At 39.9% G+C, this 25,639-nt stretch overlaps 1 protein-coding gene across 5 annotated transcripts in view; it reads left to right on the top strand.

Moving 5' to 3' along the window:
• The window catches only part of LOC148220021 (nipped-B-like protein), a 167,515-nt gene that overhangs the window by 84,790 nt on the left and 57,086 nt on the right, over positions 1–25,639 (top strand). For all 5 annotated transcript variants that reach the window (XM_088155481.1, XM_088155479.1, XM_088155480.1 and 2 more), the window contains one exon: positions 18,656–20,155. In XM_088155481.1, the coding sequence (XP_088011607.1) occupies positions 18,656–20,155 (1,500 nt within the window). The remainder of the gene's footprint in view (positions 1–18,655; positions 20,156–25,639) is intronic.

Genomic DNA, 25,639 nt, shown 5'->3' with positions numbered 1-25,639 from the left:
GACCCACAAGGATCACTGAGTCCAACTCCTGGCCCCGCACAAGACACTCCAACGATCCCATCATGTGCCTGAGAGCATTCTCCAAGGGCTTCTTGAACTCTGTCAGGCTTGGTGGCATCACCACTGCCCTGGGGAGCCTGTTCCAGTGCCCAACCACCCTCTATGTGAAGAACCTTTTCCTGATATCCAGCCTACTCTTTCCCTGATACACCTCCAGCTGTTCCCTCAGGTCCTGTCACTGGTCACCAGAGAAGAGATCAGTGCCTGCCCCTCCTCTTCCGCTCGTGAGGAAGTTGTAGACAGTGATGAGGTCTGACCTCAGTCTCCTCTCCAGGCTGAACAAGCCGTGACCATAGCCTCTCCTCGTATGGCTGACATGAAATTTATACAGTACTATGCTTCATCAGAGGTTTTCAGATGCTTCTTTTTTAACAGTAAGACTTTGCATGGATATGACATGTTCTTTCTGAGGTTGGGAACCATTAGTGTGGTGGAACTGTTTATTCCAGAGGAGAGGCAGAGATTTTTTTGGGGGAAGTTCTTGCTAAAATTTATACAACTATTACACTTGCATAAGACAATGCTAAGGTTTTGGGTTTTTTTTAATGCTGAGATGCCTTTATAATTCCTAATTCTAACAAAACTGTAAAAATATTTAGCTCCCACCAAAGTCTTTCAAAGTAGGGAGGCAGTCTCCATTCCAGAGGTGAAACTAATACAGGGCTTTTGAAAATTGCTGACTTATTTGAAGAGCAGCATATTTTTCTGGAACCTTATTGTTATGCCTTTGGTTTCTGAAAAAGGAATTCTTAGTGCAAAAATCACTAATGCAAAATCTCTCCGATTTGATCTAACGTCTATCAGATATGCATAAGGAGAGATTTTAGAATATAGACCTTTTGCCTCCATATCTGAGTGCTTTTTAGAGCTCTGTTTTTATTGTATCCTTTTGATCTATTTAGATTTTGGATTAAGTGGATTATATGATCTTTTCATCTTTATAGAGGGGTGTAAAATTTGAAAATTTGGTTTTGTCCTTGTCCTCTGTATGGAAGGGCAAGAATCCATCTCTTCCTGCTTTTTCTGTCAAGGAAGTCTCTCTGTATTGATTAATCTTGCAAGTAATTTGTCTGTGTCTGTTAATTAAATGAATGATTTAAAAGTTTGAAGATCAAGGCACTGAAAGTTACAGTCTATTGTATCTATTATGTTTAATAGCTTCAGAACAAATGAGTCCGTGAAACATGATAAGACTCAGACTTTCAATTCCCATTATCTCCCCTCACAGTGGCCTCTATACCTTCATCAGATACATGTTGTTAATCAATGCTAGGTCTTCTTTTTTAAAAGGATGTGTAATATCACAGATAGATCCTTCTATTGTTTATCAAGACTCAGACTGAGTTAAAAAAAAAAAGCAATTCAGAAGGATTAATACAGAAAGGGATTATCTTTTTCCACAAGTCGACAAGAAGTAAACCATCTTCTGCCTAGGTACATAAGGATACTGTTCAGGAATACTGCTACTGCTGATAGCTCGGTGTGCAGCTGCAGTGGGAGATGCAGATTGTGCTCTGGGTGGTGGGAAATGGCTGGAGCCAGAGGCAAAGAGCTGTGAACTGGTGCCGACCCTTTGCCTAACAAAGGGCACAAGGACCTGCAGAGCCAGCCAGGTGACCAGCCACTCAGAGACTCAGCAGGAGCAAATGACTGCAGGAATACCCCAGACTATTGGGAGCACAGACTGTGAGGGTACCAAAGTCCAGGGATTCTTTTATTGGGGTCCCTTCCCCGCTGCTCCAGCTTGAGCTGTTATGACGTCACTGCAACATGATTCAATTACTCAAAGGAACCAGATGTCTGGGACTCTGCTGCAGGAAGCCTCGGGCTGAGCCGGTGAGGGAAACTTGTCTGACTCTGAGTCTGTGTTGGTAGGGAGTCAAATGGGGCACCTGTTGATTAACTGGAGTTGCCTGCTATGAAGGGACTTCAGTCCCAGCAGTGACAGTCTCTAGTGGTGTGAGTGTGACTCCCAGAGTGGCTCCTGAATGGTCAGACAGGAAAGTTATCTTAACAATACCTTTCTAAAGAAATTAGAAATAATGAAGCTCCATGCACACTTTCTTCTAATCACTGTCAGTAATCACATTTTTGTTTATAGTCAAGTAATTCAAAACTAGTCTGTCACTTTCAGTCTAAACCTTTCCCAGAACATTACATTAAGTTCTTCTTGCTAATTAAGATTTAGATTTATTGCTTAATTAATTTACAGGTTCAAGGTTTCTACCTCAAGATCTTTCATGCTTGTCTAAAACTCCCAAATACTATCAATCAAAAATATTTAAGATACTGATGTTAAAAGGAGCTCTGAGTCTTCTAGAAAGAGGAAAAGGGAAGATAATCTTGAAAATTACTTGAAAAAACAGAAAGCAACCCATCTCTCTTTCAGAGACTCTTTTTCAAATTGTTTTAGTTTTTTATTCGAATTTGCTAAATTTTAATTTGAGTTCTTCCATATATAGTATTGTGTGTTCATTGTTAGATTTTATGCTACTTCAAAGACTTTTATATGATGCAGCTGTCTTGGATTAAGGAGCTCTACTTTTACTTGTAAAAGGCACTGCTTTCTGGTGTTTGCAAGAAAAATCATTAAATCATTCATTACTTACCATTTAATTATGAGGCTAATATATGTTTTTTAAACTTAAAAGGATTAGAATATTTTTTTTAATGAGACAAACTTATTTATTTGGGGTTTTTTCCCCTGTATATTTTACCTCTGAGGATCCATTTTATCTACTTTGGAATCTTACTGTAGATACTTTGAATTAGGGAGAAGTGAAGCTATAATAACTTTATTTCCAATAATTGGATCAGTTAGAGGGCATTTGGATGCCTACTGTGGGCCCTTCTTTTTTTAGTTCATTCCAAGCCCATAGCAGCAGACACACCCATCCCAAGAGTGTGAATCTGCTGGAGCAAAATCAAAAGTGCATTTATAGGTAAGTAAACTTTTTATCTTACCTTTAAAGTTCTTAGCTACTTTCCCTTTCTCCCCATGACCCATCTCCCCCCAGAAGTCACACAAAAAAGAGATAAAAGAACACTGTCAAGAATTAATATTTTGTTTATATTTAATTTTATGTAGCCAATGAATGAAATGACAGAACACGTAATTATAGCCAGTATATTACCATTAATTTTCAAAAATATGTTAGAGGGGAGTTATTTACTTTAACATAGAGATATGAGTGTAGTAATTTGTATAGTAATATTGCTGAAGATTACAGTTAATACCAGAACATGAAATAAGACAGTATAAAATAGAAATGAACATGTCTCTGTGTAGTAGGACGGTGTGAGAATTGGGTGCCATGTATTTTGTGTATACAAACTTTCATTAGGTCTGCATTTTGTAGTGTTTTGTAATAGATGAAACTGGCACCCAATGTAGTTTTCCCAAGAAAAAGCAGATTTACAAAATCCAGTTCCTATAGATGAAAGACTTTTTTGTTTTATGTTCAGATGTGTTTTAAGAAAAGTAAGGGGAAGACATTTCTATCTAGACAAATTTCAATTAAGCGTTGCAGTGTTTCCAACTATCTAGGGAAAGTTGCTTTCTTTTATATTCTTTAAGAATATAATACTGAAAAGCACCTTTTTTTGAAAAGAAAAGGCATATTTTTTAATAGTGTTTACTTTCCTTTGGTGCTCTTGTGTAACATGAAAGTGAATTCCCACATTTATCCAGGTTGTGCTTTACATAGGGTAGTGCAAAAACCTGCTCTTGTAAGGAGGTGTAGAAAATAACTAGAACTCAGTTTAGTAAGATGTGTATTTTATTTTTATTTATAGCATGAACTAAAATAAGAATTAAACATAATATACATGTAGCATATGCCCTAGATTGTACCTGTTAAATGGATGGGAGGATTTATAATATTACTTACCAGTAATGACTTTATTTTGTTCTGGGACAGTCACTTCTCTATAATGGATTCAAATTTTGATAAAGAACAGCATGTATAATTAACAAAGCTTATTAACAGTTTAAGCCCAGCATTTCTGTAGCTCATAGTCACTAAGTTCACTCCAACATCAACCTAAGATGATGACAGACTTTTTTCATTATCATCCTATATAAATGTTACTTGATGTAGTTAATTGAAAATACTTTTGAATGCAAGGTATGATGTCAGAATAAAATCAACATCTGGAAGGGAGATTAAAAGTGTTCACCAATAAATTTTAAAGTAATTTCCTTACTTCTAAAGTTTGTGGTTCCTACAAATGAATTTGAAACTGATTGGAAATGTTAATCTGTATGTGATACATGAAATAATTAGTCTTCATTAAGTCTACTGCTAGTGTGTTGCCTTTTTCTTGTGAAGTTAGGTGTTGCATTTATATTTGAAAAGTATTCACACTTCAGGTTTTTATCAGATTTTTTAGCAATTGAATTTACAAAACTATAATTCTTCACAAAACAATCACATGGATAAAACCCTGAATTTGTTTCAGAAAAATATCTCTCATAGATAAATAAATATCATATTGTTTATAAAAACAATTCAGGGAGTTTAAATTACAGCTTCTAGTCTTTAAAAAAGTGGAGATGCTTGGTTATAATTTGCTGTAGTTCAATTCTTGTTATTATCTAGTGTAATATTTCTTTTGTATTGATATAGTTGACAGGGAATAATGATTTACCAAACATTCTTAAGCAGAAAAAATTGTAAGATCATATTTCATCCTCCAGTTATGACATTATTGTCATATTTAAGAAAACAAACAGAACTTTACTAAAATGAAGATTATGAATTGTGCTGTACCCTAAGGCATGTCAGAGATTCTTGTAGTCCTTTTAGGGGTTTTGTTTTTGGTTTGGTTTGTGGTTGTTTTATTTCCTGAATGAATTTGGACATGCCTCTTGATGGACTTTATTTTTTGCATAGTGACCAGAAGTTTGATAAAGTCCCTTGACAGATTGCTAAATAGTATTAGCTGTTTCTGTTCAGATTCTTGGAAATCCCTTCCTCTGAACTGCAGCAGCTAGCAGCCCTCTGGTCTCTACTTTGGAGCCTTTGTAATTATGTTTGTTCTATAAAGCTTCCTATACCAGGTTCATGACTTTACTTTCTTAGTTTCTTCTGTACGGGAGCAAGCAGTGAGACTAAAATTTTTGACTTATGTTTGCTGAGTCTCCTTCAAAGGGAGTGTGTTAGTCTGAAAATAAACCAGTGGGAGACTGTAAGTCAGAACTATAATTTAATACGAAAATTAAAATAAAGGCAGAAAACACTGGCTTAAACTGACAGTCAGGATACAACCTGACACCCTGTTGGTCAGGGTGGTGGTAGCAATCCGATTAAATGGTGGCTGCAGTCCTGTTGAAGTGATAGATGTGGTTCTGTTGAAGCAGTGATCTTGTAGAAGGTTCTGGTCTTCCTCTGAAGGTCCAGTGGTGGTTCTGTAGCTCTTGTCCTCTGGGAATTCGGTGGATAAGGTTGCTCGTTGTATCCAAATCTTAGATTATATCCAGGCAAGAATGCTTGGTTCCTCCCCCTAGGCAGAGCATTTCACAATGGGTTGATGTCATTTTATGAGTCATGCAGTGAGACTTGATGGCCCATCAGCAGAAGATATCCCCTGGAGGGAGTTATCAGGGATGAGTTATGGAAGAGATAAAGATCACTGCCCCACCTGTTTTTAACAGCTTATGAAAATGGGAATAGAACACATACTTTTGGTTGCATCTTACATTGTAACCTAAGACATTACCCACCCCTTATTCTATTACCATCTACATCATACCCAAATCAATACCCTCTTTACACTCATATATATATATATTCACAATGAAACGTTACACACAGTTTTCACTTAAAATTAGGTCTCCTTGAGGTACACAACGGGTTTCCTCATTTTCTGCATTACCCACCAAGTGTAACCAGGTCCTTAAGCAAAAACAATCCCCTGGATGGATTTGCCTTTGCCTGAGATGGGACTAATCCAGTCTTTCCTAAAATACCTTTCATGTGTACCACAGGGACTTTGTCTTCATATACTGTGTGCAATGGTTCAGACTGGGCAGGACCAACTGGATTGATGGAGCCTCGTGTGTTGACTATCCAGGTGGCTTTTGCTAAATTGAGTTCCCAATTTTTGAAGGTTCCTCCATCAAGTGCCTTCAGGGTGGTCTTTAGTAGTCTATTGCACCGTTCAACTTTCCCAGCAGCTGGCGCATGGTAAGGGATATGATATATCCATTCAATACCATGTTCTTTGGCCCAGGTGTTGATAAGGCCGTTCTTGAAATGGGTCTCATTGTCCGACTTGATTCTCTCAGGAGTGCCATGTCTCTACCGGCTTGCTTTTCCAGGCCCAAGATGGTGTTCCGGGCAGTAGCATGAGGCACAGGGTAGGTCTCCAACCATCCAGTGGTGGCTTCCACTATGGTCAGTATGTAGCACTTGCCCTGGCAGGTTTGGGGAAGGGTGATGTAGACAATTTTCCAGGCTTCCCCATACCTATACTTTGACCATCATCCACCGTACCACAGAGGCTTCACCCGCTTGGCCTGTTTGATTGCGGCACAGGTATCACAGCTGTAGATGACTTGGGAGATACTGTCCATAGTTAAGTCCACCCTTCAGTCACGAGCCCATTGGTACGTTGCATCTCTCCCCTGATGACCAGAGGCATCATGGGCCCAGCAAGTTAGACATAATTTTCCCTAGTGCTGCCAGTTGAGATTCACCTGTGATATCTTCACCTTGGCAGGTGTCCTGGTTTAGGGCAAATTTGGGAGGAAACCTCTGAATGAGGTCCCTCTGGAAAAAGGGAAAAAAAAATTGGAGAGAAGTGGAAAAAAGAAAACTGTTTATTCAACAGGCAACACACCTCCCAACACAACAATGAACAATATCAAACAGCAAAACCTCTCGCCGTTCCGAGGAGATGGCAGATTTAGAAGAGTTCTTTCCGTGGCTGCCCGGCTCACTCAGTCTGTTCTCAGTCCCTCCGGTGCTGGGAAATGCCGCGGCCCAGGCCAGGCCTGGTGGGCCACAGGTGTGAGCTCCTGGTGCTCTTCTGGGTTTTCAGTCCAAAGCAGGTTCAAACAGTTCCAGGAAAACAGAAAAAAGGGGGAAAAAAACAATCCAGGGGTCTTCTCTGCCACAGCTAGCCAAAAAACTAACCAAGAGCAAAGGAGAGCTCTCTCTCTCTCTGTCCACCACAGACAACACAGTCTGAGAGCAGGAATGTGGGGGAGCCAGTGCAGTCTCTGATAACAAACTCTGCACTTCTTCTTCTTCCCCCTGCCCTTTCACTCCTGGAACCAGTCTTAAAGTTGCAGAATTTAATATTCAACATCAACAGAACAGACGATTTGGGGATATAGGCATCATACAGTCACCCCAAGACAGCAGGTCTGTCCACCTGCTCATTGTTACAATGCTCTTCATTAGCACGACTCTTGGGTATGTGTGTGTCTACATGTCGAACTTTCACAGTCAGCCTCTCTACATGGGCGGGGATGTCCTGCCAAATCTCAGTGGCCCAGATGGGGCCTTTCCAGTTGGCCTTCCTCCAACGATCCAACCATCCCCACAGAGCATTAGCTATGATCCACAAGTTGGTGTAGGGATAGAGCCTCAGCCACTTCTTTTGTTCAGCAATATTTAAAGCCAGCTGGATGGCTTTAAGTTCTGTGACCTGACTCGATCCACATTGTCCCTCAGTAGCTTGTGCAACTCCTTGTGTGAGGCTCCATACAGAAGCTTTCCATTTGCAATTTGTCCCTACAATTCGGCAGGAACCATCAGTGAAGAGGGCATATTGTCTTTCACTGTCCGGTAGCTCATTATATGGTGGGGCTTCCTTGGCACGTGTCACTTGTTCCTCCTCTTCTCCAGAAGACAATCCAAAAGACTCACCTTCGGAGCCAGATTGTTATAATTTCCAGAATCCCAGGGCAATTAAGATGTCCTATCTGGGCTCGTTGTGTGGTCAGCACAATCTACTTGCTCCATATGGCGTCAGTGGCAGGAACCTTCTCTTTGAACTTCCAACCCAGCACTGGTAGTTGAGGTGCCAGAAGCAGCTGTGCTTTGGTGCCAATTACTTCTGAGGCACCTCGAACCCCTTCATAAGCAACAAGAATCTCCTTCTTAGTTGGGGTACAGTTGGTCTCAGATCCTTTGTATCCCTGACTCCAGAACCTGAGCAGTCGTCCTCGAGCCTCTCCAGATCCCTTCTGCCAGAGGCTTCAGGAAGGACCATTCTCCCCAGCTGCAGTGTAGAGCACATTCTTCACATCCTGCCCCATTCTGACTGGCCCAAGGGCTACTGCATGGGCAATCTCCTGCTTAATTTGTTCGACCACTTGTTGTTCAGGGCCCCACTGGAAATCATTTCTCTTTCGTGTCACTGTCTTGGTTTGGAAACAAATTCTAGGAGAAGAATGCTCTAAAATGAGTGTTTTTCTCTAAAGAGAGAGGGCTTCAATAACTCCCTTTTCTTCTGCCAGTGAGAGAAATGGATACCAGGAGATGAAAGTGAAAAAAAGGGAAAACTGTTTAACAAAGCAAGATACCCACAAAGCACAGAAAAAAAAGAAAATTGAACCTTACACCCCACCCGCACCTCGCTACTTGGCTGAGAGGCAAAGATGGTGACTGCCAATCTTTGTGAGTGGAGAAGAACAGAGTTCATGAAGTGACTGGGAACTTGTTGGATTTCTGGTGTGGGTCTTCTTCTCGCAGCTGGTGAAGTTGGTGGAGATTAATGCCCCTTCTTTCGCTGGCTCAATCCTTCCAGGGTTTGGACCTGCCAGAGTGGCCTCGCAGGCTCCCCGGGCCAGAGAGAAAAAACAGCAACAACAAAAAAAAAACCTGCCAAAAAGATTTGCCAGTGAAAAGCTTTCCGGCCAGGGGAAGGAAAAAAACAAAAAAACCCAGAAGCTTCTTGCCTAGGTTGGTGAAAATTAGTTCAGCAAAAGAAGGCAAGGAAGAAACAATCCCTGTAGCCACCGACTATGCTGGAGAGAGAGAGATTGAACAGAGTTTGAGCCCAAAGCTCCCCACCCCCCGCGTCCATCTTAAAGCTACAGCAGTTGTTTTCTGGGCATAAAGCAGACAGAGAATAAAGCATGATCATAAAATCACCCCAAGACAGTGACGAGATACAGAGGGTTTACAATTGTGCTGTACTCCAGGATATGCATCCTCCAAAACCCCATGGCTCCTAGAAAAGCCTTAGTTTTCTTCTTGTTGGTAGGTGGGGACATAGCGGTGATTTTGTTGATTACCTCTGTCAGGATCTGGCAATGTCCATCTTGCCACTTGACTCCTAGAAACTGAATTTCATGAGCAGGTCCCTTAACCTTATTTTGCCTAATGGCAAAACCAGCTTTCAGCAGAATTTGGATAACCTTCTCTCCTTTCTCAAACACTTCTCGTGCTGTACTCCCCCATACAATGATGCCATCTATATACTGTAGATGTTCCAGAGCCTTGCCCTTTTCCAGTGCAGTCTGGATCAGTGCATGACAGATGGTGGGACTGTGCTTCCACCCCTGGGGCAGTTGGTTCCAGGTGTAGTGCACGCCCCTCCAGGTGAAGGCAAACTGGGCCCTGCACTCTGCTGCCAAAGGAATGGAGAAGGCAGCATTGGCAATATCGATGGTCATGCACCTTTTTGCTGCCTTGGACTCCAGCTCATACTGAAGCTCCAGCATGGCTGGCACAGCAGCACTTAATGGTGTGATTTCGTTCAAGCCACAGTAATCCACCGTCAGTCTCCATTCTTTATTGGACTTATGCACTGGCCATATAGGGCTGTTAAAGGGTGAATGAGTCTTGCTGACCACCCCTTGGCTCTCCAGTTCATGAATCATGTTATGGATGGGAATCACAGAGTCTCTGTCAGTGTGGTATTGCCGATGGTGCACTGTTGCTGTGGTGATTGGTACTTGTTCTTCACTCCTCAGCAGTCCCACAGCAGAGGGGTTATCTGAGAGATCAGGCAGGGTATTCGGTTGTCTGATTTCTTCTGTCTCTATAGCAGCTATCCCAAAAGCCCAACGATGTCCTTTTTTATCTTTGAAATACCCACTCCTGAGATAAGTCTATGCTGAGGATGCATGGGGCCTCTGGGCCAGTCACGATGGGGTGTTTCTGCCACTCATTCCCAGTTAAACTTACTTCAGCTTCCAGTATGGTCAGCTGCTGGGATCCTCTTGTCACCCCAGAAATAGAAATGGATTCCACTCCCACATACCTTGATGGCATCAGGGTACATTGAGCACTGGTGTCAACCAAAGCTGTATATCTTTGTGGGTCAGACATGCCAGGCCATCGGATCCACACAGTCCAATAGATCCGATTATCCCTCTCCTCTACCTGGCTAGAGGCAGGGCCCCTCTAATCCTGGTCATGGTACATGTTGCTCTCCTCCTGTAAATATGTTCCTGAGGTCCCTTCAAGAGAATAGGTCATATTATTGTTCCTATACCATCTGGAGTTCTGTCCACGAGAGACCAGAGCAGCGTTGATGCTAGATGAGCTTTTTGTGGTGGATGTTTCTCTTTTCAATTTATGTACTCAGGCTGCTAAGGAGGAGGTGGGTTTTCCATCCCACTTCCTCATGTCTTCTCCATGCTTCTGAAGGAAAAAACAGAGGTTACCTCGTGGAGTGTATCCTCTCTCCTTGGCTGGGGGACGTCTGCTCCTAATGGCAGAGACTCTTGTTGGTTCTAACGAGATGTGGTAAATTCCTTCCTTAAGCTCCTTTCTCAGTTTCTGATGGCCCTCTTCAATCAAGTTCCAGATGTGCTCAGCCAGCTTTGTTTCCACGGATGAGACATGGGTACGAAATGGGGCAGTGACAGTGTCCTCGTAAATTCTCAGTTTGTTGACCAACGCCTCCACCTTGTCCTCTCCTTCCCTCCATTGCAGTGTCACTAGGTAACGGGAGTTTATCTCTGGTCCAAGCTGCGCAAATCTCAATCACATTTGTGACGTGCACTGGACACCATCTGGATTCTTAAGGAATCTCTCGTCTTCCGAAAAAATGATCTCCAGCACGGCCAATTCCCTTAGGCATCGGGTACCTTGTTCCATTGTGCTCCATTTTCCTTGGTGCACCTGGAGATCTTCTTTACAAAGGTATCTGTCCCTTACACTTGCCAGCAGTTGCCACCAGAGGCTGAGAGTTTCCTGGGTTCTCCCAATCCCCTGGTCAATGACCACATCCCGGGACAGAGATCCCAGTTGCCTGGCCTCACTTCCATCCAGAATGGTGTCATTGGCTGCAGCGTCCCAGATGCAGAGCAGCCAGCTCAGGATGGACTCATTTGTCTGGCGGGTGAATTCCCTCCGCAGGTCACGCAGCTCACCCAGGGATAGAGAGCGAGTGATGATTTCCAGCTCCGTCTCTTCTGTTGTGTGTGAAGGTCCAGTCTCTTATTCATTGGTCACTATGCAGACTGATATACTCTTCGATTTCTTTTTCTGAATGGGGGCAACTGCTACTGGCTTGGGCTGTCCTGGCTTAGTGATGGTTCACGTAGACATGGTGCCTATTGCTTTGCTTCTTTTCTCCTCCTCTTCCTGAAGATGCTGTACCATACCAAGCACTGTCCTGACACCAAGCATGGTGTACACTGTGCAGGCCATAAAGAGAAGACAAAGCAAAACTAACAGCAAGATTATGCTGTCCTTGATACCCAGAAGGAACTCAATATTTTCAAAAACTGCTGTGTCTGGCCTGAAAGGCTGGAAGAAACCATTCTCTACTCTTCCCCCTTGGAGCTGGGTGTGATTGTTGGGGAGGCCCCAGACATAGCAGCCCAGACTAGGACAGGCAAACAAAATTGAGTATATATTCCGAATGATGTTCATTGCCACAGAGGTTATCATGCAATAGACATAATAAACCAATAAAGCAATTTTCGTACCATTCCCTGGTCTCAAATGGAGTGTCATGGACGGCAAATAATACCCCATGTGTAGGAAAATATAGAGAGCAAGGTACAATACCCATGTAAACACATTGAGCATAATGGTGACTAGGTTTCTGTTAATACAAAATTGTAATTCTGACTTCTCTCAGGACCACCACACATTGGGTGCCAAAATATGTGTTAGTTTGAAAACAAACCAGTGGGAGATCCCAGGTCAGAACTACAATTTAATAGGAAAATTAAAATAAAGTCAATAAACACTGGCTTAAACTGACGGAGTCACTATACAACCTGATACCCTGTTGTTCAAAGTGGTGGTAGCAATCCGATTAAATGGTGGCTGCAGTCCTGTTGAAGTGATAGATGTGGTTCTGTTGAAGTGGTGATCCTGTAGAATGGTCTGGTCTTCCTCTGAAGGTCCAGTGGTGGTTCTGTAGCTCTTGTCCTCTGGGAATTTGGTGGATAAAGTTGCTCGTTGTATCCAAATCTCAGATTATATCCAGGTAGGAATGCTTGGTTCCTCCCCCTGGGCAGAAGATGATCCGTGAGCTGGAGAGCCAAGGGGTGGTCAGCAAAACCCACTCACCCTTCAACAGCCCCATCTGGCCTGTGCGTAAATCTGAAGGAGAATGGAGATTGACAGTGGACTATCGTGCATTGAATGAGGTGACTCCACCACTGAGCGCTGCCGTGCCGGACATGCTGGAACTGCAGTACGAGCTGGAGTCCAAGGCAGCAAAGTGGTACGCCACCATTGACATCGCCAATGCATTTTTCTCCATTCCTCTGGCAGCAGAGTGCAGACCCCAGTAAACATAGATTTGTTATTTAGGCATATGGTTATGTGTTATTTGTTGAAAATCCTAGTCTTGACTGTCGGCTTAAATAAGGTAAGCTCATAATTGGCCTCTGGCTGACTTGTCTTTGATGTTCAAAAATTGAACGTTTGACAATAAGTAAGAACTGCTTAGGACTGGTATATTTGGGATAAATTTATTCACTGCTGATTTAAATAATGCAAATAAGTGGTATTTTAAATGAGTGGAGGCATATCCCAATAATCTCTGAAGAGTGTTAGAGCTTTAAAATAATACATTCTTAGTTGTTATCCAAAAATTTATACTGGAGTCATCAAAATGGTTCACACAGAATTCAACATTAGAGGATCAATCTTTATGGTTCTGAAAGAAGAGTACATTCACATTTATCCATCTTGAATATGAAGTCTCCAACTGAATTCCTTACAAGGTGTAAATGGGGAAGTGGTAATTTATATGTTGTGTCTTCAAGATAAATCAGAACTCTATAGATTTTAAAGTTTACCAAACAATATTAATAGAACAGACTGTTTCCATTCTGCTAAAACAAAGCTCAGTAATCATGCATGTGGTTCTTATTTAGGCTTGTTACCTTTTCACAAGTATTTACAAAACACCCATTTCCATCTGCTAGGACATGCAGTTCTAGAGGTTCTTAGGCTATCATCCTATTATACTAATTTGTTGAAAAAGTTTAATCTGAGACTTAAGGCAATCATCGGGTTTGCAAGAAAGCAGCAACATCGGAGACTTCAGTACTAGTGGTGTTCTGGCTGCTGCTTTGGAAAGATTTCAGATTAAATGGAAGAATGCAGATACTTCTTTAATACAGCTCCCCTCATCCAGCTACTGTCCCTAATTCTTGCTCAGCTTCCAAGTATATCCATTTTTAGCATGGATATGCTGCAAATCACAATTGACCTGCAGTTTCATCAGAAATATATTCAAAGGTATCTGTGGTTATTCCAGTGCAATGTGTTTTTGCACAGAGGTTCTACAGTAATTAATATCTAAATCTGAAAGTACTCATTGTTTTGACATGCAGATATTTCCAAAGATGAAGGCCACAACCTGTCTCCAGGAATACTGTTCATAACAGGACAGGTGAGACACAACTGCTTGGAAATCCATTTCAAACTTGTGGTTCCTGTAATATTTTGTTTCTTGCACCACAGTGACCCATTTAATTTCACAAAACATCTCTGTTATTTTTTAGAATAAGATAGTTTATCATCTTGGTCTGAGTACCAAGGTACTGCCTTTTGGTGAGCATGTTGCAATGTAAAGAAAATGTCCATGCAAATTTGCCAAGACAAACCAGTGCACACATAGGAGAACAACTGAGATCAGACTGTACTCTGAGCAGTCATAAATTTGTTCGAGTAGTTGAACAAAATGTAGATACATTTTTGATGTATCTGTGTTCTTGGGAGACAGGGAAGGGGGAAAAGTGAATAATATTTCTGAAAAGAAAAGAATCTGAGAACAACAAACTTGGATATCTGGTCTATAATATTAGTCAGAAAGCTCTTTTGTGGCTCACTACATATTCCTTCTATTACAAAAATTGCTGTAGAGTGAAGCAAAAAGATCCTGATCACATTTAATTGCTCTCAAAAGCATCTGAGCCTACCTGTTCAGAACTGTGGCAAGCTCTGAACCTAGGTCTGCAGGATTTGAAAGAAAAGTGTTAGTCTGATATTTTTGCAAACTCCTACATCCTGATAATAAATTCTGTCATCTACGGAATGAAGTGGAAGAAACTTGGATACTGATGTCTTGAAGACTATGAAGAATATTTGAATGGATATTGTAAAGTTTCTAAGTTCATCTGCTCATTAAGACCCTATGGGGTTTTGGGACTCATGCCTAAAAAGACAGATTTATGCAAACTTGCATATATTTGATTGTAAAATAGAAGACTTGAAGATATGTTTTCAGAGGTTACTCTCCTCACTTCTCTGATACTCTATGGATTATTCTCATATAGTTCAAAGTGAGTTCAGAATTTGATAAAGCCCAATGGTGTTTTTCATCTTTCATATTTCTGCAGCTATGATGGCAACCAAAAAAGTATTTGCGCCCATTCAGTGGAGTTTTTCCATTATGCACAAAGAAGATAGTGCTACTACGTGCTCATCCTACCTTTAATGCACTAGTTCAACCTGATATTTTCACAGAATATCCTGAGCTGGAAGGGACCCACAAGAATCAAGTCCAACTCCTGGCCCTGCACAGGACACTCCAGCAATCTCACCCTGTTCCTGAGAGCGTTGTCCAAATGTTCCTTGATCTCTGGCAGCCTTGGGGCTGTGACCACTGCCCTGGGGAGCCTGTTCCAGTGCCCAACCACCCTCCATGTGCAGAACCTTTTCCTGATATCCAACCTAAACCTCCCCTGACACAGTTCCAGCTGTTCCCTTGAGTCCTGTCATTGGTCACCAGAGAGCAGAGCTCAGTGCCTGTCCCTCTGCTGCCCCTCAGGAGGAAGCTGCAGACCCTGGTGAGGTCTTCCTTCAATCTCTTCTTCTTCAGGCTGAATGAGCCAAGTGACCTCAGATGCTCCTCATACAGCTTCCCCTCAAGTCCTTCACCACCCTCGTGCCCTCCTTTGGATGCTCTCCAATAGTGTAATGTCTTCCTTATACTGTGGTGCCCAAAACTGCTCCCAGTAATCAAGGTGAGGCCACACTAGTGCAGAGCAGGGTGGGACAATCTCCTCCCTCCGCCAGCTGGTGATGCTGTGCCTGATGCACCCCAAGGACATGGCTGGCCCTTCTGGCTGCCAGGGCACTGCTGACTCATATTCACCTTGTCATCAACCAGGACCATCAGGTCCCTTCCCACAGCTGCTCTTCAGCATCTCATTCCCCAGTCTGTCTGTACATCCAGGGTTGGCTCGTCCCAGGCATAGAATCCAGCAGTTGCCCTTCTTGAACTTCATATGGTTGATGATTGCCCAGCCCCTTCATTTGTCTGGGTCTCTCTGCAGGGCGTCTTTGCCTTCGAGGGAGTCAACAAGTCCTCCTAGATATGTATTGTCGGCAAACTTGCTTCTTTTCATATATTCGGGTCAGCTTTTTTGTCCTAGGTCCAGAACTCTCATAGAGGAAAAACTGTCATTATTTAGTCTAGTTCAAAGGACCACCCTCAAGATGCACTGGAAATATCAAGAAATCTGTGAATAATCTGTAACTCCCTCTGCATTCACCTTGGCATTTAGGAAAAGAAAACTTTGAAGGCACCCCTTTCTTCTCAGATAAGATATCAACAGGTTGTGGTTATAACTTACTAAACATCAGTACTAAGTTGTCAAGAGAAGCAAAGGAGGTGCATCAAATGAGCTCTGTATTTAGAGGGAATGTGACAAATTATGATGCAATCATCTATTTATATGTTCTCAACTTACAATTTGACATTTTGGATGATGATGAACAGTAGCATTTTGAGCCCATGGAAGTTCAAGAGAGAAAATTGGTCATATTTGAATTGTTTTGGTTGTTTAATCTTAGAGCCCTCAGCATGAGGGCTCTGAAAGGTGAGTTTTCATTGATCTAGCTATACCACTTTAAGGCATCGCATCTTACCATTTGCCTTGCTCCTATGGTAGGGGTAGGAGAAGAAAATCTTTGCTTGATTCTTAGCTGGCTTGTTCAGTCTGGTTAAGTTAATGCAAACCGTCTTCACTAGTGCTGTAATCTGATGCACTAGACAATGAAACGCACTTGTAGAAATATGAATGTGTGTTCCTTTCTGCTACAGGTGATAACCTCAGTTAAAGGGACAGGGCAGATAACTGGTAACAGTAATGTTTTAAAAGCTAGATTCACCATCAGAGTTTTACAGGACTTTTTCAGTGTGACTGACATTTCTAAATTGAAATGAAAAAGCTGACTGACTTTTTCATAAGAACACAAGTTTCTCAATTTGTGTTTCAAAATTTCAACAGTTTTAATTGAGAAATAAGGTAGTGATATGTGTGTGTGTATGTATGTATATTAATGTATATATGTTTAAAAAAATAATCAAATTTGAAATCTCTCAGTTTGGAAGCTTCTACTTCATGGTCATTCCTAAGACCTGCTATGAAGCTCAGTGAGGTCAAAGCCCTCTTAGTCACAGGTAGAAAAATATTTTTTGTCATTGTATGAAGGTTTCAAAAAAACCCCACATTTGTTTTAATAAGTAGTGTAAGGAAGTTTATCTATATAAGCTCTCATGAATCCAACAGTTTTTGTTGTTGGACAGAAAAAGGAAAAACCGCCATGCTAAAAAGCTGCACTTTCAATTAATCAAATTTATTTTGGTTCACATTGTCTATCATAAAGTTGGCAAGTGTTCCTACTTTGAAAAGTTCCTTATTTGCAGTTGACCAGTTTCTGTGTGGAGTTTATTGTATTTGTCTTTACTGTCTTCCTGACATTAAGTGTTATACATAATTTTGGAGTTTTAGGAAGTTAGAGATCTACAAATAGATTTTTTAAATTAAAATGACGGAAAAAACCCACAAACCTGTTCACATCACTGGAGTTGACTATCTTACTACTTGTTACTGTGTTCTAATGTTAATTTTGGAGATGATTCTTAAAAATTTTAATTCTTCTGAATCAGAATCTTCTACAAGTATAGAGGAAATTAAAAGTCATAGTCACAATTCTGGTTTACAATTTGAGAGGTTTGGAGTGTTTTTGTTAAGAGTTTAATTCCTTCTTCCTTGATTGCATCCTCCTTACTTTTCCCCTGCTCCCAAAAGGAGAGCTGGCTCATTACATCGGGTGAAAAGGCACCACAAATCTAAACACAAAATAAGTTATTTTTTCTTATATTGTATTTTGATAGAATTTTCAACCTGTGTTTGGTCATTACTTAGACTTAAAATTATATTCCCTGATTACAGAGCAAATATATTTTTTTCTTGACAAACTACAAAATGAGAATATAAGCCTTAGTGCAGGTAGGGGTTTTGAGTTTCATGGTAGAAATTAATTTTAGTTTAGAGTATTGTGTTGGTAATATAAATAGGTTGTATTTTAAATTTATATTTTCATGTGCTTCTCATTTCTATGAATTTTACCAAGTGACAGGAGGGGGTGGTTGGCTCACTTTCTATTTTTCTGTATTCTAATTTTAATGATTTTTTAAAAAAAAAACGTAAACTGAAAGTATTATTGTACAGTCAAGCTCTTGACACTACATAAAATTATCACTGAATTTTTTATTTCATCCATGAAAAGCATTATGGTTGCAGGGGAAAAATACTGAAGCTTTTAAGTGTGTAGTAGCACCCCCACTTATTCATATGTGATATGGTAGACTCCAACTCTTGATATACTCCTTGTTTCAAAGAGAAGAATGAAGTATTGGACTTATTTTAATAATTTTTGTTCATTGTTCATATTTTCCCTGGCTACAATATATGTGAAGCCCAACTGAATCAAGTACAGAGAAGTTCTGTCTTAATCATTGCAGATCTTTGCATAGTTCATGTATAATGAACCAGGCTTAATCTGCAAGAGAGAATCTTTTATAGTAGTATTCCTCAAAACTTGCTTCAACTGTAAATGATATGTTTTTGGCTATTATTGCAGTTTCTTTATTAGATGGTTCTCTCGGGAATTGTACAGGAACTGATTCCATATGTTTTGAAGATGTTTTTTAATGATTAATTGGCACGTGGTAGATTGATAACGAACATATTAAAAAGTATTGGAGAAGTTCTATTGATTTTAAATTCAATGGGTTTTGTTGTTTGTATGCACATACATGTGGAGGAGGATTAATTGGTGGGAATGGAGGGGAATGGACATTTTTGCTTGGACATTTGCCTATTTCTAATATATAGCATTTATGATTTTTCTCTTTTAATTTGTAGATAAGCCTCTGAAGAAGCGAAAACAAGAAAACAAACCACAGGAGGTTGGATGTGCTACTGGAGGAAATAGAGCAGCTTCTCAGGAGACAGGTTCTGCAGGAAATGGGGCAAGGCCAGCGCTGATGGTTAGTATTGATCTGCAGCAAGCAGGAAGAGCAGACTCTCAGGCAACAGTAACTCAGGATTTGGACATCATAAAAAAACCTGAAGAAATTAAGCAGTATAATGACATGTTTGTGTGTGTTCCCCAAGAAGACACTGTTGGAGTTCTTAAATTTAAACCTGAAAACCATCCCGAGATTTTTAGGAAAATGTCAGACTTTGGGGGTCAAAAGACAGATATCCAGCAAAATGAAAACAGACAAATGGAATTTCAGCAAAATGTGAGCAGACGGTTAGAAAGTAAACAGAATGAGAAGAAACAGGTAGAAGCTAAATGTGAAAGCAAGCATGAAAGCAGACAAATGGAAGTGAAACAAAATGAGAACAGACAAACAGAATCAAAACAAAACCAGACCAGGCAAATGGAGATGAAACAAAATGAGGGAAAACAAAATAATGGCAAACAGGAAATAAGGCAGAGGCCTGAAACACCGAAACAGAAGAATGAAGGCAGGCCTGAAATGCCAAAACATAGACATGATAACAGGAGGGACTCAAGTAAACCATTATCAGATAAGAAAATAGAAGTATCTAGGCATAAACAAGATGTGAAATCTGATCCTTCAAGGATAAAATCTGAAAGTAGACCTGATCCAACAAAACAGAGGCCTGATGGGCGCTCAGTTTCTGATACACCAAGGCGTGACCATGATAGTCTCAAACAAAGATCAGAGGACAGGGAGGAGTCAGAGAGATACAGAGGAGATCCATCCAAGATCAGAAGACCTGAATATTTGAGATCCTCAAACAAAAATGAACATGATTCTAAATATGGTATTAAATCTGATGGTTCAAAACCTGAGAAATTTGCAAGGAAACATAGACATGAGTCTGGTGAATCAAGGGAAAGGTTTTCTGGGGATCAGAAATCAAGACCTGACAGCCCTCGCATTAAACAGGAAGGTAGAGGAGATTCTAGTAAAGCAAGACCTGATAAACCTGGCTTTAAATCACAAAACAGCAAGGATGAACAAAGGACAGATGGCAATAAGAGTAAAGTAAATAGTAATAAAGCACATGCTGACAATAAAGCAGAGTTTCCCAGTTATTTGTTGGGGGCGAGATCTGGCGCATTGAAACATTTTGTCATTCCAAAAATCAAGCGTGATAAAGATGTCAATGTCACTCAGGAATCAAAGAAAACTGAATTTAAAGGTGAACAGGACAAAGTAGAGAAGATTGGGCTAGTTGAAGATCTACATAAAGGAGCTAAGCCTGTAGTTGTCCTTCAAAAACTTTCACTGGATGATGTGCAGAAATTTATTAAGGATAGAGAAGATAAATCAAGGGGCTCTTGTTTTAAACCTAGCAAGAACAAGTCATCCAAATCTAATAAAGGTAAGTTGATTTTTTTTAATGTTAATTGCATTATATCTTGTATACTCCTGTTCTTTTAGATTTGCTACTCCTATGGTTAGAAATTAAACACAAATGTTTGATAGTTTATACTCTTGCTTATATGGTTATTTTGGGGAACAAAGTGAAATTTGTCTATGAGATTGTGGTTATTGGAAATCTTGCTACGGTATAACTAAAATTATTTGTTTATTCCAATGCAAGTTCCTAATGTGGGAACACTTAAATAGTCATAAAATGTACTTCAGTTACATGAGTTTAATCTGGTAATGTATCTAGTTAAACATAACTATGATATGAATGATTAGGTGTGTCTGTATAAGGGAATGGTACTACTGTAACTAAATTGTTATAGCTGAGGTGTTGTGAAATACTATGTATAGAAGCCCTAAGATTCTTTTATGTTTTTATTTGGAAATGAAATGTGTTTTTTTCTAAGGGATATTTTTACATTATGAGATAAGAAAGCAGTTACAAAGCCTCATCTGCCTCTTACACTATAAATACAGCTCTGTTGGGAAGCCTCCATCCTTTAGGCTGTGACAATAAGATTATTAAAAAGTTCTGTCTTTAGGAGAATTCATATAGTGTTGTCTCTATGGTTCAGTGTATGTGGAAAGAGGAAAGAAATGTAAACAGTAGACTGGCATTATCAAATTAGTCATATAAACAGGAATTCATTCATAACAGATTGTAGGTTTGATATTTGATTGTCTCTTCTGCAGTTTTAACGCTTTTTATTCTTGGTGCTATAATTTTAGTTTCTTTGGTTTCAGACTGAAGTAGATAATTTCACATTGTGAAATCAATGTTACTAACTGGTCAGGGTTCTTTTAATTGTTTAGCATTTAGAGAATTTAGATTTCTTATGTAATTATGTTTATAGAGCTGTCATATCTCAAAAATAGGCAGAAAAAGTGTCAGAGGAGAGGATTTTAACTGAATACAGGATTATTTATGAATGCAGTTCTGGGTATATCATTGCTCATTAATTTGAGAATAAAATGTTTTCTTACAAAGTTTATCTGATAAGAACTGATTTAGAAATCTTTGTGAATGTATAGCTATGTTTATGTGCATGTATACCGAGTTGATATCTGTATGATGAATTTATTTTGCTATGTCTTTTCTCTACTAACTTGATTGTATTGACCCGTAAAGACTTAAAAATTCAGCATGAGTATTGCTTATTTGTAAAATCTTAGCCTTCTTGTTAAATGTTCTCTCTTTATTCTGGGAATATGAACATTTCCCCTCTCCCTTTTTGATATTCAGAACAGGCAAAGTTTCCAGTTCTAACAATAATAGGTATCTAGAGTCAGACAGAAAATTTTGACATCCTTGCTGTCAGCTTAGTCTAAAGATTTGAGATGAAAGTTCTATGTTTATTATAAGGCATATGGAAAACTTTCTGAGGGAGTTCAGTTCCTAAAGATAGACTTTGAAATCATACAATTCTATGTGCAGAAAATTGGTGGATTTAGAGCCCTCAGAGCTATATACAGTGTATGTATGCTTTCTAAAATGTTTCTGATGTAGGTTTTTGTAGTCCGTATTGTATGTGGTTATTTATATAGTATATTTTAGTAATGTGTAAAGGTTTTATTGACTCTAATCCAGTTGGCATGACTCTACTAGCAGTGTCACACATGAGCAATGCATTCATTTTAAATTCAGGTTTATAGCTTTTCTGCAGCGCTTTTGTGTATTTTGTGTTTTATCAAGTCATATATTTCTTAAATATTTTGAAATAACTTGGGACATAGTTTCCAGGGGAAAAAAAGTTTGAATCTGATATCAGTCTCTTGGCTATTGTATCTAGAATAAGATTCTTACAATGATACTAGAAATAAGTTTCATGGAAAGAATAACTATGATTCTCTTACAAATCAAGTTTTGAGTGTTCATCCATGCAGATTTTGTAGAAAGTGTCTGAACTTCAGATTTTTCATGTGTATTTTTAGTTTTACATTTTTTTGCCCAACTTCCTGGTAGCCTACTTTCTAGGATATAATTCCAGTGTTTGTAAGTTAGGGTTCATAATTCATAAAGATATCTCTTAATAAGCCAAGGTCTATTTGTCAATAACTGATATAGAAAATATTCATGTCATTTCCACAATGTCGTCACTCCAATTGAGAGAAATAGCATCCAGTTTTACTCCGTGCCATTTTTATTATAACTGTTTTACTACACTAGAAGATGAATTTTTCATAAACATTCTTTATTTAGTTATTCATATATTTCTTAATAGTTTGTAGCAAATCTTTTCTAGGGCTGCTTTTTTGCATCATTATTCCATTTCTTCTTTCATCCCTCCTATTTCATGTAGCTTAGTATATTTTGCTTTATCTTTCCTTCTTTCACCTCCATGTATTTTTTGTCCTTTGTTTCTCCTTTCTCATCCTTCCCCAAGAAAATATGTTCTGACTTTGTCACATATAACATCATTGCTGTGATTTATCTGAAATCCAGTTTAAACTAAGATTAGTTCAGGTAGTTCGAAAACTATTTAGATAGTTATTCTGTCTTAAGGGACTAATGCCCATTGATTATAAAACTCAGTAAAATTGACTTATTTTAAGCTAAAATTAATGCTACATATACCGAAAGTCTATATAACTTTTTACATTGTTTCAGTAAACTCTAAATTTTAAAATCATCCTGTTATTGTGCACATGGATAAGCCTTGCATTGTACTGTAAAAAAAACAAGTATCATTTTAAGCAAATTTTATATACAGGTTTGAAAGTTCATTAGGCTATTATATGACTGGGATAGCTGTAGTATGCAATCATTAAGATTGAACCATCCCAACAGTCCCTTTTGGCATTTGCAAGAAAGAAGCAACATTTTCTACTCTATTCTGATCTTTGAGCATTTTTGTGAAAGATGCACTCTAGAGCAAAGGAAAGTTATAGAAGTTTTTTTCACAGTATTTTTGTTAAGGGGTCTTATGCTGAATTTTTATGGCCTGTTTTTTGCAGGTCAGAATGAATTATAGCACTTTTTTTTTGTTACCGGTTTTAACATCTGTGAATGCCTTTTATCCTGGTTTTAATGTAAATGTATGTTGTTGAGGAATGCATTAAACTTCTCCCTTCAAGTTTTTGCCTGCAATGAAGAGGTCATGTTTGCTATGCTTTTGTTTCAGAGCTTCATCGAATACCTTCTCTGCTGCTTCTTATAGCTATACTGATCAACTATCTTGAGATTAAACATGTTACCAGTTTTACAAATCATAAGATCATTTAGGTTAGAAAAGGTCTCTAAGATCATCAAGTCCAACCATTAACCCATCACTGCCAGGTCCACCACTAAACCATGTCCTCAAGATCCACATCTACACATCTTGCAAATCCCTCCAGGGATGGTGACTCTATCACTGCCCTGAGCATCCTTTTCCAGTGCTTGATAACACTTTCTGTGAATAAAGTTTTCCAAACATCCAATCTAAAACTACCCTAGACCAACTTGAGGCCATTTCCTCTTGTCCTATTGCTTGTTCCCTGGGAGAAGAACCCGACCCCCACCTGGCTCCACCCTCCTTTCAGGGAGTCATACAGAGTAAGAAGGTCCCCCCTGAGCCTCCTTTTCTCCAGGCTAAACACCCCCAGCTCCATCAGCCACTTGTTGAGCTCCAGACCCCTCCCCAGCTCTGTTGCCCTTGTCTGGACTCACTCCAGCACCTCAATGTCTTTCTTGCAGTGAGGGGCCCAGAACTGGACACAGCACTCGAGGTGTGGCCTCACCAGTGCCGAGTACAGAGGGACAATCACTTCCCTGGTCCTGCTGGTCACACCATTTCTGATCCAAGCCAGGATGCCATTGGCCTTCCTGCCCACCTGGGCACACACTGGCTCATGTTCAGCAGCTGTTGTTCAGCACCCCCAGGTCCTTTTCCTTGTGGACAGCTTTCCAGCCACTCTGCCCCAGCCTGGAGCTGCATGGGGTTGTTGTGACCCAAGGGCACTTGTCCTTGTTGAACCTCATACAGTTGGCCTTGTCCCATTGCTCCAGCCTGTCCAGATCCCTCTGCAGAGCCTCCCTGCCCTCCAGCAGATCAACACTTCCACCCAACTTGGTGCCCTCTGCAAACTTACTGAGGGGGCGCTTGATCCCCTTGTCCAGGTCATCAATGAAGATGATAAATAGGACTGGCCCCCATACTGAGCTTTGGGGAACCCCACGGATGACTGGCTGCCAATTGGATGTAGCTCCATTCCCCACCACTCTCTGGGCCTGGCCATCCAGACAGTTCCTAGCCCTGTGAAGACAGCACCTGTCCAACCCATGGGCTGCCAGCTTTTCCAGGAGAAGGCTGTGGGCGACAGCATCAAAGGCTTTACTGAAGTGCAGGTAGACACATCCACAGAGAATGAGAGAAATAAGAGAATGAGAGAAAAATTTAAGTGTGGTAAGGAGATGTCTAAGTTGGCTTATAATATATTTAAAGGATTATCTTTCTAAAATATATACCACATATGTAATTGCAAATTTTAGTTTTAGAACAAATGAGTGTGTGTTTTTTAAGACTTTTGTAGAAACACCTTTTGAATCTTCAAATATAACCTAAGAAGGCTTAGTTGTTTAAAAAAAAAAAAGTGATGTCACTGCAGAATATAATGCTGAATGCTACTTCTTCTTTGTGTAGGTTGTTATTCTAGGATTTCATTATCTTTACAGTGCAGAACTTTAAACACAGGTATTTGTTTGTTACTACAAGTCTCTGTGTTCTCTGCTGCTATAATCTGAAATATGAGTGAAGATTTACCATTTCTTCAAAGGTTCTCTTCTTATTTTTTCAAGTGCAGCTAAAAAATTTAAAACCCTTAATCATCTTTATGTCACAGGGTTGAAACAGTGCTTTAAGATATTTCTGTGTTCTATGCTTGTGTGTTTGGGGTTTTTTAAAATTCCAGATTACTTTTTCAGAGCCTATAATACCTATAATTTGTAGTCAGTGGCAGTCTGTAGCACTGCAAAGTTCCATGGCATTTGTGTAATGTGATGGTCCATCTTTGAGTTCTAGTATTGCTGAAAAGTCTCACTTGTGAAGCAGAGTAACCAGTTAGGCCTCGTCTTTTAAATAGGAGTGACAAGAAAGGCTCAGTGAGCAAACTTCTGATGCTTCTCATAGTCTTCTGGACAGCACAGCTGAGCTACTCACCAATACCTTTTGGTGCAGCTGAAAACTAGACAAAAAAGGTGTGTAAATAAATTTTAAACATTTGCTTAAATCCTTCATGTGTAGGACTAATACAAAAACAAAATTGACAAAACTTTGAGCAAAATATCCTATGGATATTAACTCATCAAAAAAACTTTAGAGTTCAACCCAAATTTATTTCCAAGATAACAATCTATTGATGCTGAAAGAGGCATACTGTTGTACTTACTGAAATCAGTGGGGCAAGCAGCTGTGCTGCTAGGAAATAACTGGAATAAAAGCATATTTCCTGGGAC

The sequence above is a fragment of the Sturnus vulgaris genome, chromosome W (assembly GCF_052056855.1).
Source record: "Sturnus vulgaris isolate bStuVul1 chromosome W, bStuVul1.hap1, whole genome shotgun sequence".
NCBI lineage: Eukaryota > Metazoa > Chordata > Aves > Passeriformes > Sturnidae > Sturnus > Sturnus vulgaris.
The sequence above is the reverse complement of the archived record's forward strand: the minus strand, read 5'-3'. Positions and strand labels throughout refer to the sequence as shown.